This window comes from Rhizophagus irregularis, chromosome 1 (assembly GCF_026210795.1).
Source record: "Rhizophagus irregularis chromosome 1, complete sequence".
Classification (NCBI taxonomy): domain Eukaryota; kingdom Fungi; phylum Glomeromycota; class Glomeromycetes; order Glomerales; family Glomeraceae; genus Rhizophagus; species Rhizophagus irregularis.
Window position 1 is genome coordinate 1,647,210 of NC_089429.1, and position 15,026 is coordinate 1,662,235.

The 15,026-nt window shown below is 24.8% G+C and overlaps 4 protein-coding genes across 4 annotated transcripts; 3 read left to right on the forward strand and 1 right to left on the reverse strand.

Moving 5' to 3' along the window:
* Positions 1-675: 675 nt before the first annotated feature.
* On the reverse strand, positions 676-2,457 carry OCT59_000306 (uncharacterized protein). Its single transcript, XM_066138745.1, has one exon. The coding sequence runs from the start codon at positions 2,327-2,329 to the stop codon at positions 809-811; it is 1,521 nt and encodes a 506-aa protein (XP_065988211.1). The 5' UTR covers positions 2,330-2,457; the 3' UTR covers positions 676-808.
* A 6,297-nt stretch (positions 2,458-8,754) lies between these two features.
* OCT59_000307 (uncharacterized protein) lies at positions 8,755-10,514 on the forward strand (the record flags this gene model as incomplete). Its single annotated transcript, XM_066138746.1, has 3 exons — positions 8,755-9,020; positions 9,101-9,440; positions 9,636-10,514. The coding sequence occupies 3 exons, from the start codon at positions 8,755-8,757 to the stop codon at positions 10,434-10,436; spliced, it is 1,407 nt and encodes a 468-aa protein (XP_065988212.1). The 3' UTR covers positions 10,437-10,514.
* A 185-nt stretch (positions 10,515-10,699) lies between these two features.
* Positions 10,700-12,436, forward strand: OCT59_000308 (uncharacterized protein). The gene is made up of 2 exons (XM_025319365.2): positions 10,700-10,995; positions 11,074-12,436. Exons 1-2 carry the CDS (start codon positions 10,739-10,741, stop codon positions 12,395-12,397), a joined length of 1,581 nt encoding a protein of 526 aa, XP_025174045.2. The 5' UTR covers positions 10,700-10,738; the 3' UTR covers positions 12,398-12,436.
* A 270-nt stretch (positions 12,437-12,706) lies between these two features.
* Positions 12,707-14,370, forward strand: OCT59_000309 (uncharacterized protein; the record flags this gene model as incomplete). Its single annotated transcript, XM_025319364.2, has 3 exons — positions 12,707-12,963; positions 13,047-13,383; positions 13,579-14,370. 3 exons carry the CDS (start codon positions 12,707-12,709, stop codon positions 14,368-14,370), a joined length of 1,386 nt encoding a protein of 461 aa, XP_025174044.2.
* Positions 14,371-15,026: the final 656 nt, after the last annotated feature.

A 15,026-nucleotide genomic window follows, 5' to 3' on the forward strand; every position in this document is an offset into this window, starting at 1 on the left:
TAATGTTTTTTTTAAAAAAAAGTTTCAAATTTGAAAACTCACCAACCATATAAAATATGCTTATCTCCCATATCTAAATATGTATTTAAGGGATACTATACTGGATAGTACTCAATAGCACCCATTAATAAGGTACTAGTTTTATATAAGAAACAATAAAAAAAAAGTAATGAAACATTTTTAAAAAAAGTTATTGAAAACTTTTCCAAAACTTACCTAGGTTCTCCAAAATGCTGTTCCAAAGAAACTAGAGATAATAACATAAAGTTTCGGAAGTTTGATTATCTCTGAAACTTGCCCAAGTAACCTGACCGGTATTATACAAAAAAAGAAAAAAGAAAATGTTAATATCATTTTTAATTTTTTTAAAAAAATAAAAGAACATAATTAATGTTGGATGAATCTATCAATTTCATTAATCATTTGAATTTTTCCAGAATTATTATTCTTCCAACTGCGTTATTAAATATTCAAATTCAAAAAAAAGGAACCTAATTGTCATACTGTAAGCATGATAAAAACTAACATTATGCAAATTCTTGCGATAACCTGTTGTACTTTATTTCTCTTTAAAAAAAAAAAGAAAGAAACTTCATTCATTTAATGGACAATATAAATGAATAAAAAAATTCATTCGATTAAAATTTATTTGCTCATTTATGATACCTCATAATTAAAATTAAGTGCAATTAAGATTTCCTGCTTTATTTTTTAGTAGAACTCATACATGGTATAAAATAAATATATTAAAATACATAGAGTAGAAATTTTTTACTTTGCTTATAATTAATTCATAGTATTTAAATGATCAAGTAATCAGATCATCTATATAATAATTAATTCCATATATGCAATAATTAAAATCTTTGATTACTTTGTCATCTTTATATTTATTAATTAGTTTTGTATAATCATCGCTTGTGAAAATAGAATCAAGAGTAAATAGAGAAAGTGCACGTCTACCTCTCCAATTTTCTAAAAATTTTTCCAAGGATTTTAAAGAAAATTTGAACTCCCTACCAAATCTAATTTCTTTAAAATTAATTGGTGCAGATCTAATTAATATTTCTAATAATTCATTCCCATATCCTAAAAAGTCTTCGTGTGTATCATCATAATTATCTAATATAACTATTAATAATGACTTTAAATTTTGACAAATTTTTAGCAATTTTTCAAGTTCAGAGAAATTCTCCTTTGTTGGCGAAATTAAAATTGACAAATATTCAATAGAAGGACAATTTTCATAAACTTTACGAATAAAATTGAGAGAATTCTCATCAAAGTCATGATAGTCTTCAATTTCAGAGCTGATAATATCATAAGGTCTGAATAAAATTTTCTTGAGACGTCCTCCACTATTTTCAATTATATTAGAATAAAAATTTAGTTCATTTTCATCCATATAAAGGATTTCAAGTTCATGATAAACTTGCATTTTTAATTGATTTAGTTGCTGATCAGTAAACCAAAGAGAAGCACTAATAAATAATACTCTTAATTTATAAAATTTTGGGAGTATCCTTTGTATTAAAACGTGTTCATAGTCTTCTACATCTTGGAAAATAATACTTAAATAATTGAGGCTTTCTGCTTTCTTTTCCAGTGCAAGAAGAATCTCTTCATAAGGATCTTCAAAATTATCATAATTGTAAAAATTATCCTTCCATTCAAAATGTTTTAAATTTTTCTGAACCTCAATTAACCTAACAATTCCATGATTAGGTATCGAGTCTTCTATATTAAAAATGACAAGTTTCTGTATACATTGACAAAAACGTGATAATCCATAAAAATATGAAGAATTAACATACGTATCACATTTTAATTCACAAAGTGATTCAAGACGGACTTTAGCTTCTGGAAAGTAAAATATTTGATGTTGGATTGATCTCATATCAAAATACTTTAATTCCGGACACTTCCTCATAAAGAGAGAGTAAAATTCTTGTTGCATAAAAAATTGATTATAAGCTAAGGATGATCCAATAGAAAATATACTATTTAAATTATCTACATTAATACTTCTGCAGAAGGATAAATAATCAAACAGGAGTGATTTAACTACAACTGAATTCAAGTAAATTCCTTGCTCCGTAATGAATTTTTTAATATCATCAAATAAATAATTAGCAAGAATGATGAATAAATAGCTTTTATTTCTATAATTAATACCGTTATAGGACCAGGGATTTCTCCATAAAACTGGGACCACTGTCTCACACCAAATTCTATTAACCATTAGACATGAAAAGAGGGATTTAGAATCATCTCGTAATTCTTCAAATATCAAGAAAAGAGTATCCTTATTGAGGTTGGACATTTTCATTCAAAAAATAAAAAAGCGGATTAAAATAATCTTTTGCAAGTGAAATATTTTTAGAAGTATTATCAATTAAATAATTTCGAAATAGAGATAAAAAAAAAATATATATATAAATAAAACGAGGGGCAAAATAAATTTCTTTAATCGCGGATGATCTATTAGCGTTCAAAATTGGGAATTATCTATCTAAAATATGATTTTCAAAGAAAAAGAAGCAAGGGAGCCGAAAATTTAATTTCATTTATGTCATGTCATAAAATACCGGAATCAGCTCCGGAAAATTTTCCAAATTAGATTATTCTGTGCGACCATAAACTTTGATATAATAATAGTGTTCAACAATAACAAATAAATATCTAAATTGAAAGAGATCGGCACTCTATGATTTTACTTCGCATAGATTTACTAACTAAATTAACCACAGCAGATTGTATCACTGCACTATCTCAAACGTTAATTTTAAAAGAAATCTTTTTTCAGTCTTAATTTTTTTTTTTTAATAATATTTTTTTCTTTTGGTCTCTTTTTTTTAAACTGATTTTTTTTTATATTTATTTTTTTTTTGATTTCTTTTTGGACCGAAATTTTTTTTTCTTAATAATATATTTTTTCAGTCTCTTTTTTACTGAATTTTTTCTTTTTATTGGTCTCTTTTTTAGGATGAATTCTTTTTTGCCGATGGTAATATTTTTTAGTTTTTTAAAACTGAGATTTTAATAAATTTTTCTTTCCATTTTTCTTTAAGCTAAATTTTTAATATTTTTCGCTCCAGTTTTTTTTAAAACTGCAATTATTTATTTACTATTTTTTACCAACTTATATATGTATTGTTTATTCCATCTTTGATGTTTCGGGAAATGGCCAATTGGAAAATTGGGAAATGACATATTCGAGTAAATGATACAGGACATGATCAAATTAATCATTCCCGGACCGGCAATATAATCAAAATAAAACATATTCTTTTTTTTTTATTTGAAACAAATATGTTTGTATGCTTTTTTAGTTATAATAAGTACGCTTTTTAACTTGAAATAATAAAAAATATGCCCGACCAAAAAAATAAAATTTAGAAAATTTATAATTATATGGATAATTTTTTTTTTTTATCTCAAATACTTATTTTAATATTGTAGGGATAGGCGCGATATTGCACTTAATAATATTTATTTTATATATAAGAGCGCTTCATAGGTTGCGCACAACACTTTTATGAACAATGTGCTATAAAAATGATATGAATTTTCATTTCAACACCGATTAAATTCAGAACAACCATTATTAAGTCTGAACTCAGAAGTGCCGTTTAAAGGTTGTGTTATTCTACGCTGTCACGTGACAGACGCCGGGACATTCGTATCACCTTGCGTATTTATTATTAAATGAGATGCACTTGAACAAAATAAAGGCAAGTGATAAAAAGATTTCCAAATAAACATATAAACATGAAACTTTTTCACATTACTTATTATATTTATCTTTAAAATGAAATAATAAATTCAATTATGGAAGCTCAACGTTCTTAAATTACGAAAGATAGTTAATAAAAAACAAAATGTTAATTTGAAACTTTTTAAAAAATTCTGAATTGTAATATCGGCAACGATCTAGATAGTTAAACCATTTAATATTTGCATTCTGCAAGCTGAAATTCTTCGTAGTGACTGGCATCACTATTTTTAATGGAATTTAAGAACTATTTTATTTAAAACTTTAATAATAAATTTATTATGAAAATTAAAAACATATAAATAAAATATGATTACAATGTTATTATTACAATATTATTAAAAATATATTTATTGCAATATTATTATGTGATATATTCATGTGATTACCAAAAATACTCTTTAACATTTTTATTGTAAACTTTTTACATTGTTTCTTTTTTTTAGATTTTTAATTCTTTCATTAATATACTTACTAGAATTTATAATATAAATGTAAGATAACATATTTAGATAATTAAATTAGATTAAATACTAAAAAGTCCATATTGCATTCATATACATTGCCTCTAATAAACCCTATAACATGACAAAGAACTATGTGAAATAATTTTTTCCTGCTGCCGAAATGTTCATTATAGCAATGTGCTATTGTAATAAATTGAAGAAATTCTTTCAAAAACAAGTAACTACTACAGCATTTTATTAAGCAAGATAGTAAAGATAATATATTAAACCTGATTTATATTTATACAAAAATTATAAAATTATATATAATGATTTTAATAAAATAAAATTTTTAATAAAATTAATTCCTTCTTTGTTTCTAATAATTTAATTTGTCAGTTCTAAAGAGTCATGATGACAGTGCACTAAAAATACTCAATTTCAAGTGTAAACATGAAAAATTATATCAACCATTTTTTTTTGGAAATTTCATGATAATGCTAAACAATAAATACTACACAATTATTATATATATGGTAGAAATTAAGATTTGTTGATTATTATTTTGTACCTTTGTTATCAAAATTTGTGAGTGGATATTAGTATAACAAATAAAGGTATATTCTACCCACTTAATTTCACATTCTCAATGAACTTTTTTTGTCTTTAAGTTTTAGGAGAAAGTTTGTTTCCCGTACAAAAATTGTGTTGATTTAAACCAATTATAATAGTATAAAATTATATATATAGTATAATAAGAAATTTTTTATTTTCATACTATATATAGGCTAGAATTTTTTATATTCAAAAAATTTTATATAGTTAATTGATATTCCTCATTATCTTAATAATGGAATTTAGAGAACCAGTATTTATTAATTTTATTTTATCATCAAATGTAATTAATTACTTTTAAAATTTTGGTCCTTGAATGATAATTTCTAAAATTACAATTGACAAGAGTCTATATTTATAATGATAATAATTTATAATTATATCATAAAATTTAATTTTTCATCTATAGGCTATAACAGTTTTGAATAAATTTAAATTTATAAAAATTATATGTTTATATTAGAATAAGAGATTTAAATATTTGAATTTATATTTAAATTTTACTTTATAGTGTAATTAAGTTATATATATTTAATATAATTGTTGCAGTATCTTGAGATCAGGGAATCTTGGGATTGCAGCTAAACGATTATTAATCTCAATTGCTATTTGCCCACACACTTTGTATAGGTCGCCTGATATTTAAACAATCCCAAAGTCAAGATGGTGCATTCTATCTGTGATTATTGCTGAAAATTATCTGGAGCTGATCTAAAGCCTTACAAATTTTCTAGTTATATGGTTTCAATTTAATAGTCCATAACAGATAACCTTGAATGTCATACGTAATGATTAATTTTATATAAAATTTAAAGTGCAAAGGATTTATCTCATTTATAATTTATTATTTGATTGATATATAGTGTGATCTCTCGCGCTCCTGTTATTTTGTCTTTTGTTTGCCTTCAAAGCATATGATATCAAATTCTACTGCTATGTTTTTAGTATTTTTTGTACAATTAAATATCCTTTTCACTTTTTATAGATTTCAAAACCATCTTTCAAAACTCTTTGAAAGTTGTATATGCTTGCTTTTCTGACTTCTATTTATTTTCAAATATATTTTTCCAATTTGATCTCTTGTAAATTTTCTCCTTATAGTTTTGCAATCTACCTTGCCAGTGTTTTTATTAGAATTTGAATACCATGTTATTTTTTCTTCAGGCACTCTATTTAGAACGTAATTCACGTGATGAATAATAATGTAATTATTACGACCTTTTATTATTATCAATATATTAATTAGGGATATTTACTAGTTCAGTTAATAAATTTTCATATTTTATATTTTGAATTAAATTTGTATGGTGTATATGGTGGCGGCGGTGATTGTAGTAGGGAGGTAATCGTGATGAAATAGGAGGTAATAACTGAAATAGTTAAATTTATATTCTAATACCAGTAAAATATTTTTTTTTTTTGATAATTTATCCAGAATGAACATTTATATGCCAATTCACTATCATCCAATATCTGGACTTCAGTGTGTAAGAGTGTAAGTTGCCAAAACTGTGTTCCTGGTGAACATTTAATCTGTGGTCTCAAAAAAATAACCAACAAGTGAGAGTGAGAGAGTACATATTATGAAAATATAAAAAATCTGCTTAACTGTATAGTATATAAAAAACATGTTAATTGATTCCAAAAAAAAAAATAGATGATATTATTATTTATCTTAACCTTTTTATTATTTTTAAAAGAACAGCTGAATTTAAATATGTTTATCACTTAATATACTTAATATATCTTACAACTAAAAAAAATATCCTATTTGATTTTAATAATGGTAAACTATCTATTTTTAAATTACTTATTTTATGAATTAATTGACAAATATATCGAGTATAGAATTTTGTTTAAATCATATTTCTATTGTTATTATTTATATGATTTACTTTCATATCCAAAAAAAAAAAAAAAAATTTTGAAATACATTATTTTCTAATTTATTATCAAGATTTGTATAATATTTTATTTTGTAGATGTTAGGTAAAAATTTGTGCAATTGATTAAGGGAAAAGGGAAATTTATAAAATTTTCTAAAAATAAGAAATACTTAATAAATCTTTCTAACAATATAACTATATAGTTTTTATATCTCGTTCTATAATAATGATTTAAAAATAGAAAACAATTTGAGTTATGTACGACACTATTTATAATGTTGCCGTATATGTAATACAATAAAGATTTAAAAAATCTATATTTTATACGAGACTCATCAGCAATGAATTGACTATTATAGAACTGAATAAATAACTCGCCATACCGTAAATCTTGTCCTAAAATATCATTTTTTCGCGTGCTCCATCGTCTTGAGAGACTTCCAATAAAAGGTAAGATAAGTCACACAAGTGAATTACAATTTAGCGTTATGGCCGGTTTCGAAATATTATAATGTTCTATCCTTCAACTCAAAATTTTATACGAGAGGGACGCACTCCAAATCCTTCAATATCTTCAAATAAAAATTTATAGCCAATGTGATGTTGTTACCTTGGGTTTCATTATTTCAATTCAAACTATGAAATCTCTCATTAATTTCTAGAGCGCAAATAATACCTTTTCACATCTAAACTAAATATAATACACATAAATATAATTTCGTTTTTTCGTATTTAATATTTGGGATATATTGAAATAGACATTATATGAATAATCTTTAGAATTCTTAAATAATGCTTTATTATATTATACTGTAAATCAATAAATGCGCAAAAACCTTTTTCAATAGAAATATCAATTGTTAGTTTTTAAAATTTAATTGTTAATATTAGATTTTAAATTTAAAAAAAAACATTAATCATTGAATGAAGTGATAGCTACCCTTCGATAAGATCCGATATATCATATATTCGTAAAAAATAATAATATATCTGATATCTTAATTCCATGCCATCAAAATATTTACTTAACAGTTAAGGTAATGGTACAGTAGTAATTACGAAAGGGTTTCGGGTGCGAGAACTTCATCAAACAATGACTATAATTTTTCTCTGATCGCTACTTCAAATGAGGTATAGAGACCACATGACTGATATGATGATTAAATATAAATTCCATAATTTTGACAACCATAATTTTACACAATTATTTCCTCTTCGATAATCATTTCCGTCCTTTGTATTATACGAAACCTTAAAGGCCAAATTTTTAAAGATATTTTCAAGTAAATATACAATTTAACGACGAAAATTTATGTATTTTTATGAGAAAAAAAATCTTACTGTTAAAGCAGTTATTCGGATAAATTCTATCGTAAAACGAAAAAAAAGTTACTTTAATATTTGGCAAATTATAAAAAATGTTTTATACATCAAGATATTTTTATTAAGCTTGTATTAAGTTTAAGTTAAAAATATTAATGGATAAGCTGTGAGTCAAAAAAAATTGTTTTATAAATTAAAAAACTTCTAAATTTTGTCTGTTTGAAAATTTACAGTAATAAACATTTTTGCTTTTTTTATTTAAAATTAGTAAAGATGAAAAATAAAGTGCTTTAATCCGCACATGTTTTTTTTTATTCCTGCATAACATTTATTTTTGGATAAAGTTTTGTAATTTAACCCTATAAAAAAAATTCTCGGAAAAAACTCTGATAAATTATCATTTTTCTAGTTTCATGTCGAAGAAACTCAGACATACAGTACATGTGATCATTTTTCTGAAAAATTTTTATAAGGTAACGACATTACCAAGGAACATTTTTAATGCGATCTTGAAATGTTACGCAGATAATCCTTAGATGAGGTCTAAAAAGCACATGATTAAAATGTTGGTCAAAATGCAGTTTGTGGAACGTATGATCTCTATTGTTGCACATCTCTGATCTTTTATTAAATTACTTTACGGAGGTAATTTTGACCGAAAAAAAAAAGTTTGACCAAATTTTTTCTCACATTTTCTTTCAAGATTATAATGGCTGTAATGGCTGATAATAAATTTTTACCGAAATTATCAAAAAATTTACTTGAAATTTTAAATGATGAAGAATTTTATGATATTACAATTGAAGTTGGTAGTGACCCTTATGTGAAAGTATTTCGTGCCCATATGGTTATTTTAAATTATCGTTCTCCTTATTTGCGCAGAATTTTATCAACTAATAAAAAGGAAAATGATGGAATTTTAACATGTATTAAATTACCAAATATTTCTCCCGATTTTTTTCACATATTATTAAGGTACAAAGTTTATATTTTTTTTATTTTTGCGCAAAAGTATTTGTATTTTTAATTACAAACGTTTCGATTTTTTTTTTCAGATATATTTATGGGGGAAGACTTTCTTTGGAAGAATATGATGATATTTCAGATGTCATTAAAATCCTGGTTATTGCTAGCAAACTTAACCTTCAAGAATTAATTCCTTATATAGAATCTTTTTTAATTATAAACAAAACAAACTGGTTGGAACAAAATTTTGATTTAGTATATCAGACAAGCTTTGAAAACGATTCTTTCTTAAAACTTCAAAAATATTGTACTGATTTCATTTCTAAAGATCCAGAAAAGATATTTAATTCTCCAAATTTTTCTACAATTCCGGAAAGACTTTTAATCACGCTTATCCAAAATGATAATCTTCAAATGAAAGAAATTCAGGTATGGGAATACGTAATTAAATGGGGACTCGCTCAAAATCCAGACCTTCCTTCTGATCCTACAAGCTTTTCAAAAGATGATTTTAATGCTTTAAAGAATACTTTACATCATTGTATTCCTTTTATTAGATTTCGTAATTTAACTTCAAGGGAATTTTTGATGAAAGTAAAATCTTATAAAAAAATCTTACCAAAGGAATTATATAATGATTTAATAAATTATTTTTTGGATGATAACAGCAAGAAATCATTACCTCGTATGTCTATTTCAAAACAAAAATCTACATTAGATATTGTTAGAGTTACAAATAGTAATAACGAGTCACAAGAATACATATCATTTACATCAGGTACTTCTACAGGACGATTAATGGGATATGATAATAATTTATTGAATAAGCAAAAAGTTTCAACTAACAAGATTAAAAATATTGATTCTAAGATAATTACATCTCAACATGCTGAGATAATTTCAAAATGGATTGATAGATTAGAAATTACAGATAAACTGGCTACTTCATATGAATTCAAATTATTATATCGTGATTCTCGTGATGGGTCTGATGGAGTATTTAACAGGTTTAAAAAGTTCCATGAAATTTGTATAGATCAACTTCATACTGTAACATTAGTTAAAGTTGAAGGTAGTAACGAAATTCTTGGAGGATATAATCCGATTGGATGGAAATTTGATGGTGATTATGGTATTACTAAAGATAGTTTTATATTTTCATTTAATAATGAAAATATTGAAAATTACATTTTAAGTCGCGTAAAGGATGAAAAGAAAGCTATACGTAAGATCGATGGATATAGTAAGGGTCCATCATTTGGCGATGGTGGCCTGAGTTTATGCCAAACTATTAATGGTCAATTGAGAATCAATTGCAAATATATAAACGATAATAAAGACGTAGACAGAATCTATGAAAAACGAATCGGTAAAACTGTTAATTCAAAATTTTTAGAAATTGAATTATTTAAAATTGATATTTAGTATAGAGAGCAAAATGTTATGTTGATTTTTGTCAATATTTTATAATAAAAAAAAAAATAATTTATTATTTATACTTATATAAAAATAGTTATTTTTAATTTAAAGGTTAATCAGTTTATGGTAAGTCACAAAGATCGTATTTTAGAATTCTAATGCGGAGTTTGTTTGTGGAACGTATGATCTCTGTTACACATCACTGATCCGTATTAAGTTACTTTACGGAGGTAATTTTAACCGATCAAGTTTGTTCAAAAAAAAAGTTTGACCAAATTTTTTCTCATTCTTGCCCTTTCAAGATTATAATGGATGATGATAAATTTTTACCGAAATTATCACAAAATTTACTTGAAATTTTAAATGATGAAGAATTTTATGATATTACAATTGAAGTTGGTAGTGACCCTTATGTGAAAGTATTTCGTGCCCATATGGTTATTTTAAATTATCGTTCTCCTTATTTGCGTAGAATTTTATCAACTAATAAAAAGAAAAATGATGAAATTTTAACACATATTAAATTACCAAATATTTCTCCCGATTTTTTTCACATATTATTAAGGTACAAAGTTTATATATTTATTCTTTGCACAAAAGTATTTGTATTTTTAATTACAAACGTTTTATTTTTTTTTTTCAGATATATTTATGGCGGAAGACTTTCTTTGGAAGAATATGATATTTCAGATATCATTAAAATTTTGGTTATTGCTAATGAACTTAGCCTTCAAGAATTAATTCCTTATATGGAATCTTTTTTAATCGAAAACAAAAAAAACTGGATGGAACAAAATTTTGAATTAATATATCAGATAAGCTTTGGAAACGATTCTTTCTCCGAACTTCAAAAATATTGTGCTGATTTTATTTCTAAAGGGCCAGAAAAGATATTTAATTCTCCAAATTTTTCTACATTTCCAGAAAGACTTTTAATCACGCTTATCCAAAATGATAATCTTCAAATGAAAGAAATTGAAGTATGGGAACACGTAATTAAATGGGGACTCGCTCAAAATCCAGAACTCTCTTCTGATCCTACAAGCTTTTCAAAAGATGATTTTAATACTTTAAAGAATACTTTACATCATTGTATTCCTTTTATTAGATTTCGTAATTTAACTTCAAGGGAATTTTTGATGAAAGTAAAATCTTATAAAAAAATCTTACCAAAGGAATTATATAATGATTTACTAAATTATTTTTTGGATAATGACAGCAAGGAATCATTACCTCGTATATCAATTTCAAAACAAAAATCTATATTAGAAATTAATAGAGTTACAAATAGTGATAACGAGTCACAAGAATATATATCATTTATATCAGGACGATTAATGGGATATGCTAATAATTTATTGAATAAGCAAAAAGTTTTAACTAACAAGATTAAAAATATTGATTCTAAGATAATTACATCTCAACATGCTGAAATAATTTCAAAATGGATTGGTAGATTAGAAATTACAGATAAACTGACTACTTCATATGAATTCAAATTATTATATCGTGATTCCCGTGATGGGTCTAGTGTGGGGATTAAAAGGTTTAAAAAGTTCCATAAAAACTATATACTAGATCAACCTCATACTGTAACATTGGTTAAAGTTGAAGGTAGTAACGAAATTCTTGGAGGATATAATCCGATTGGATGGGATTTTGATAGTGATTATGGTATTACTAAAGATAGTTTTATATTCTCCTTTGATAATGAAAATATTGAAAATTACATTTTAAGTCGCGTAAAGAATGAAAAGGAAGCTATAAGTAGGATCGTTAGATATAATGGTACGGGTCCATCATTTGGTAATAATGACCTACGTTTATACCAATCTCTCGATGGTTCATTGAGAATCAATTGCAAAGGTACAACCGATAATAAAGACAGCGCCTATGAAAAACGAATCAGCACAATTGATGTTCCATCAACCTTTTTAGAATTTGAATTATTTAGAATTGATATTTAAATAAAGAGTAAAATGTTTTGTTGATTTTTTTCATAGATAGAAAAAATTAATTCTGAATATTTTATAATAAAAAAAAAATTATGTTTATCCTGATATAAAAATATAGTTATTTTAGTTATTTTTAGTTCGAAATCAATTTAAAGGTTAATCAGTTTATGGTAAGTCATTAATTACTTAAATGCGAAGTTTGTGGAGCGTATGATCTCTGTTGCACATCTCTGATCTGTATCAATAGGTAATTTAATCGATCAGCAGTTTGATAAAAAAAAAAAAAATTTTTTTCTCATTCTTTTTCCTTTCAAGATTATAATGGATGATAATAAATTTTTACCAAAATTATCACAAAATTTACTTGAAATTTTAAATGATGAAGAATATTATGATATAACAATTGAAGTTGGTAGCGACCCTTATGTGAAAGTATTTCGTGCTCATATGGTTATTTTAAATTACCGATCTTCTTATTTGAGAAGAATTTTATCAACTAATAAAAAGAAAAATGATGAAATTTTGACAAATATTAAATTACCAAATATTTCACCCGAATTTTTTCATGTATTATTAAGGTAAAATACTTTTATATCTTATTCTTTTGCGCTAACTTATGTATGTATATATTTTTAATTACAAACGACTAATTCTTTTTCAGATATATTTATGGGGGAAGACTTTTTTTGGAAGAATATGATATTTCAGATATCATTAAAATCTTGGTTACTTCTAGCGAACTTAACCTTCAAGAGTTAATTCCTTATATTGAATCCTTTTTAATTAAAAACAAAACAAACTGGTTGGAACAAAATTTTGATTTGGTGTATCAGACAAGCTTTGAAAACGATTCTTTCTTAAAACTTCAAAAATATTGTACTGATTTTATTTCTAAAGATCCAGAAAAGATATTTAATTCTCCAAGTTTTTCTACAATTCCGGAAAGACTTTTAATCACGCTTATCAAAAATGATAATCTTCAAATGAAAGAAATTCAAGTATGGGAATACGTGATTAAATGGGGACTCGCTCAAAATCCAGAACTCTCTTCTGATCCTACAAGCTTTTCAAAAGATGATATTAATGCTTTAAAGAATGCTTTACATCATTGTATTCCTTTTATTAGATTTCGAAATTTAACTTCAAGGGAATTTATGAAGAAAGTAAAATCTTATAAAAAAATCTTACCAAAGGAATTATATAATGATTTACTAAATTATTTTTTGGATGATGACAGCAAGGAATCATTACCTCGTATATCTATTTCAAAACAAATATCTACATTAGAAATTCCTAGAGTTACAAATAGCGATAACGAGTCACAAGAATATATGTCATTTGCATCAGGTACTACTTCTACAGGACGATCAATGGGATATGATAGTAGTTTATTGAACAAGCAAAAAGTTTCAACTACTAACAAGATTAAAAATATCGATTCTAAGATAATTACACCTCAACATGCTGAAATAATCTCAAAATGGATTGATAGATTAGAAATTACAGATAAGCTGACTACTTCACATGAATTCAAATTATTATATCGTGATTCTCGTGATGGGTCTAGCGGAGTGTTTAACAGGTTTAAAAAGTTCCATGAAATTTGTATAGATCAACTTCATACTGTAACATTGGTTAAAGTTGAAGGTAGTAACGAAATTCTTGGAGGATATAATCCAATTGGATGGAAATTTGATGGTAATTATGGTATTACTAAAGATAGTTTTATATTCTCCTTTGATAATGAAAATATTGAAAATTACATTTTAAGTCGCGTAAAGGATGAAAAGAAAGCTATACGTAATATCGATGGATATAGCAAGGGTCCATCATTTGGTATTTATGAACTGAGTTTATGGCAAAGTATTAATAATAAATTAAGAATCAGTTGTGAAAATACAATTTATCCAACTTATGAAAAACGGATCAGTAAAATTGATAATTCAAACTATTTGGAACTTGAATTATTTAAAATTGACATATAAATAGCCAGAGTAAAATGTTTTGTTGATTTTGTCATAAATACCGAATATTTGAAAACACTAAAAGATCAGTTGGTTTTTATTATTAATTATTATAATTTTATCTTATTTAATATGGTAAAATTTTAATCAATTTTATTTTTTGCTCATATCATAATCGAATTATAGATAAATTATCGTAATAATTAATTTTTTTAAATATAGTATACCAGAAATTTCATCATATTGATTTATCCTGTTGCAACGTAATAGGTTACAGCTAGTAATTCAAAGCTGATTAATATCTGTATAGTATTTTATACGATCAAATTTAAATTTTTTTCACCAAAAAAAGATGAAAAAAATAAAAAATATAAACGCATAAAAATCAATAAAAAGCGTTCTCTTGTTATGTTTAGAAAGTATATGCTTTTTTCTTATAGTGTTTTGTGATGATCAAGTTATATTTTTTTTAAAAAATATAATTGTTGTTTAAAAGTTTGATATAACGATAATATTTTTTTTTTGTCATATTCAAATTATAATCGTTTATATAAAACAATTTATTACTATTACCATCTGATCGTCTAATCAATAACTCTGGAGCTAAACAGAGTCGATGAAACATAAAAAGTTTATAATTTGTTAAAAAAAAAGCAAGCTCATACGATAAAAAAAAG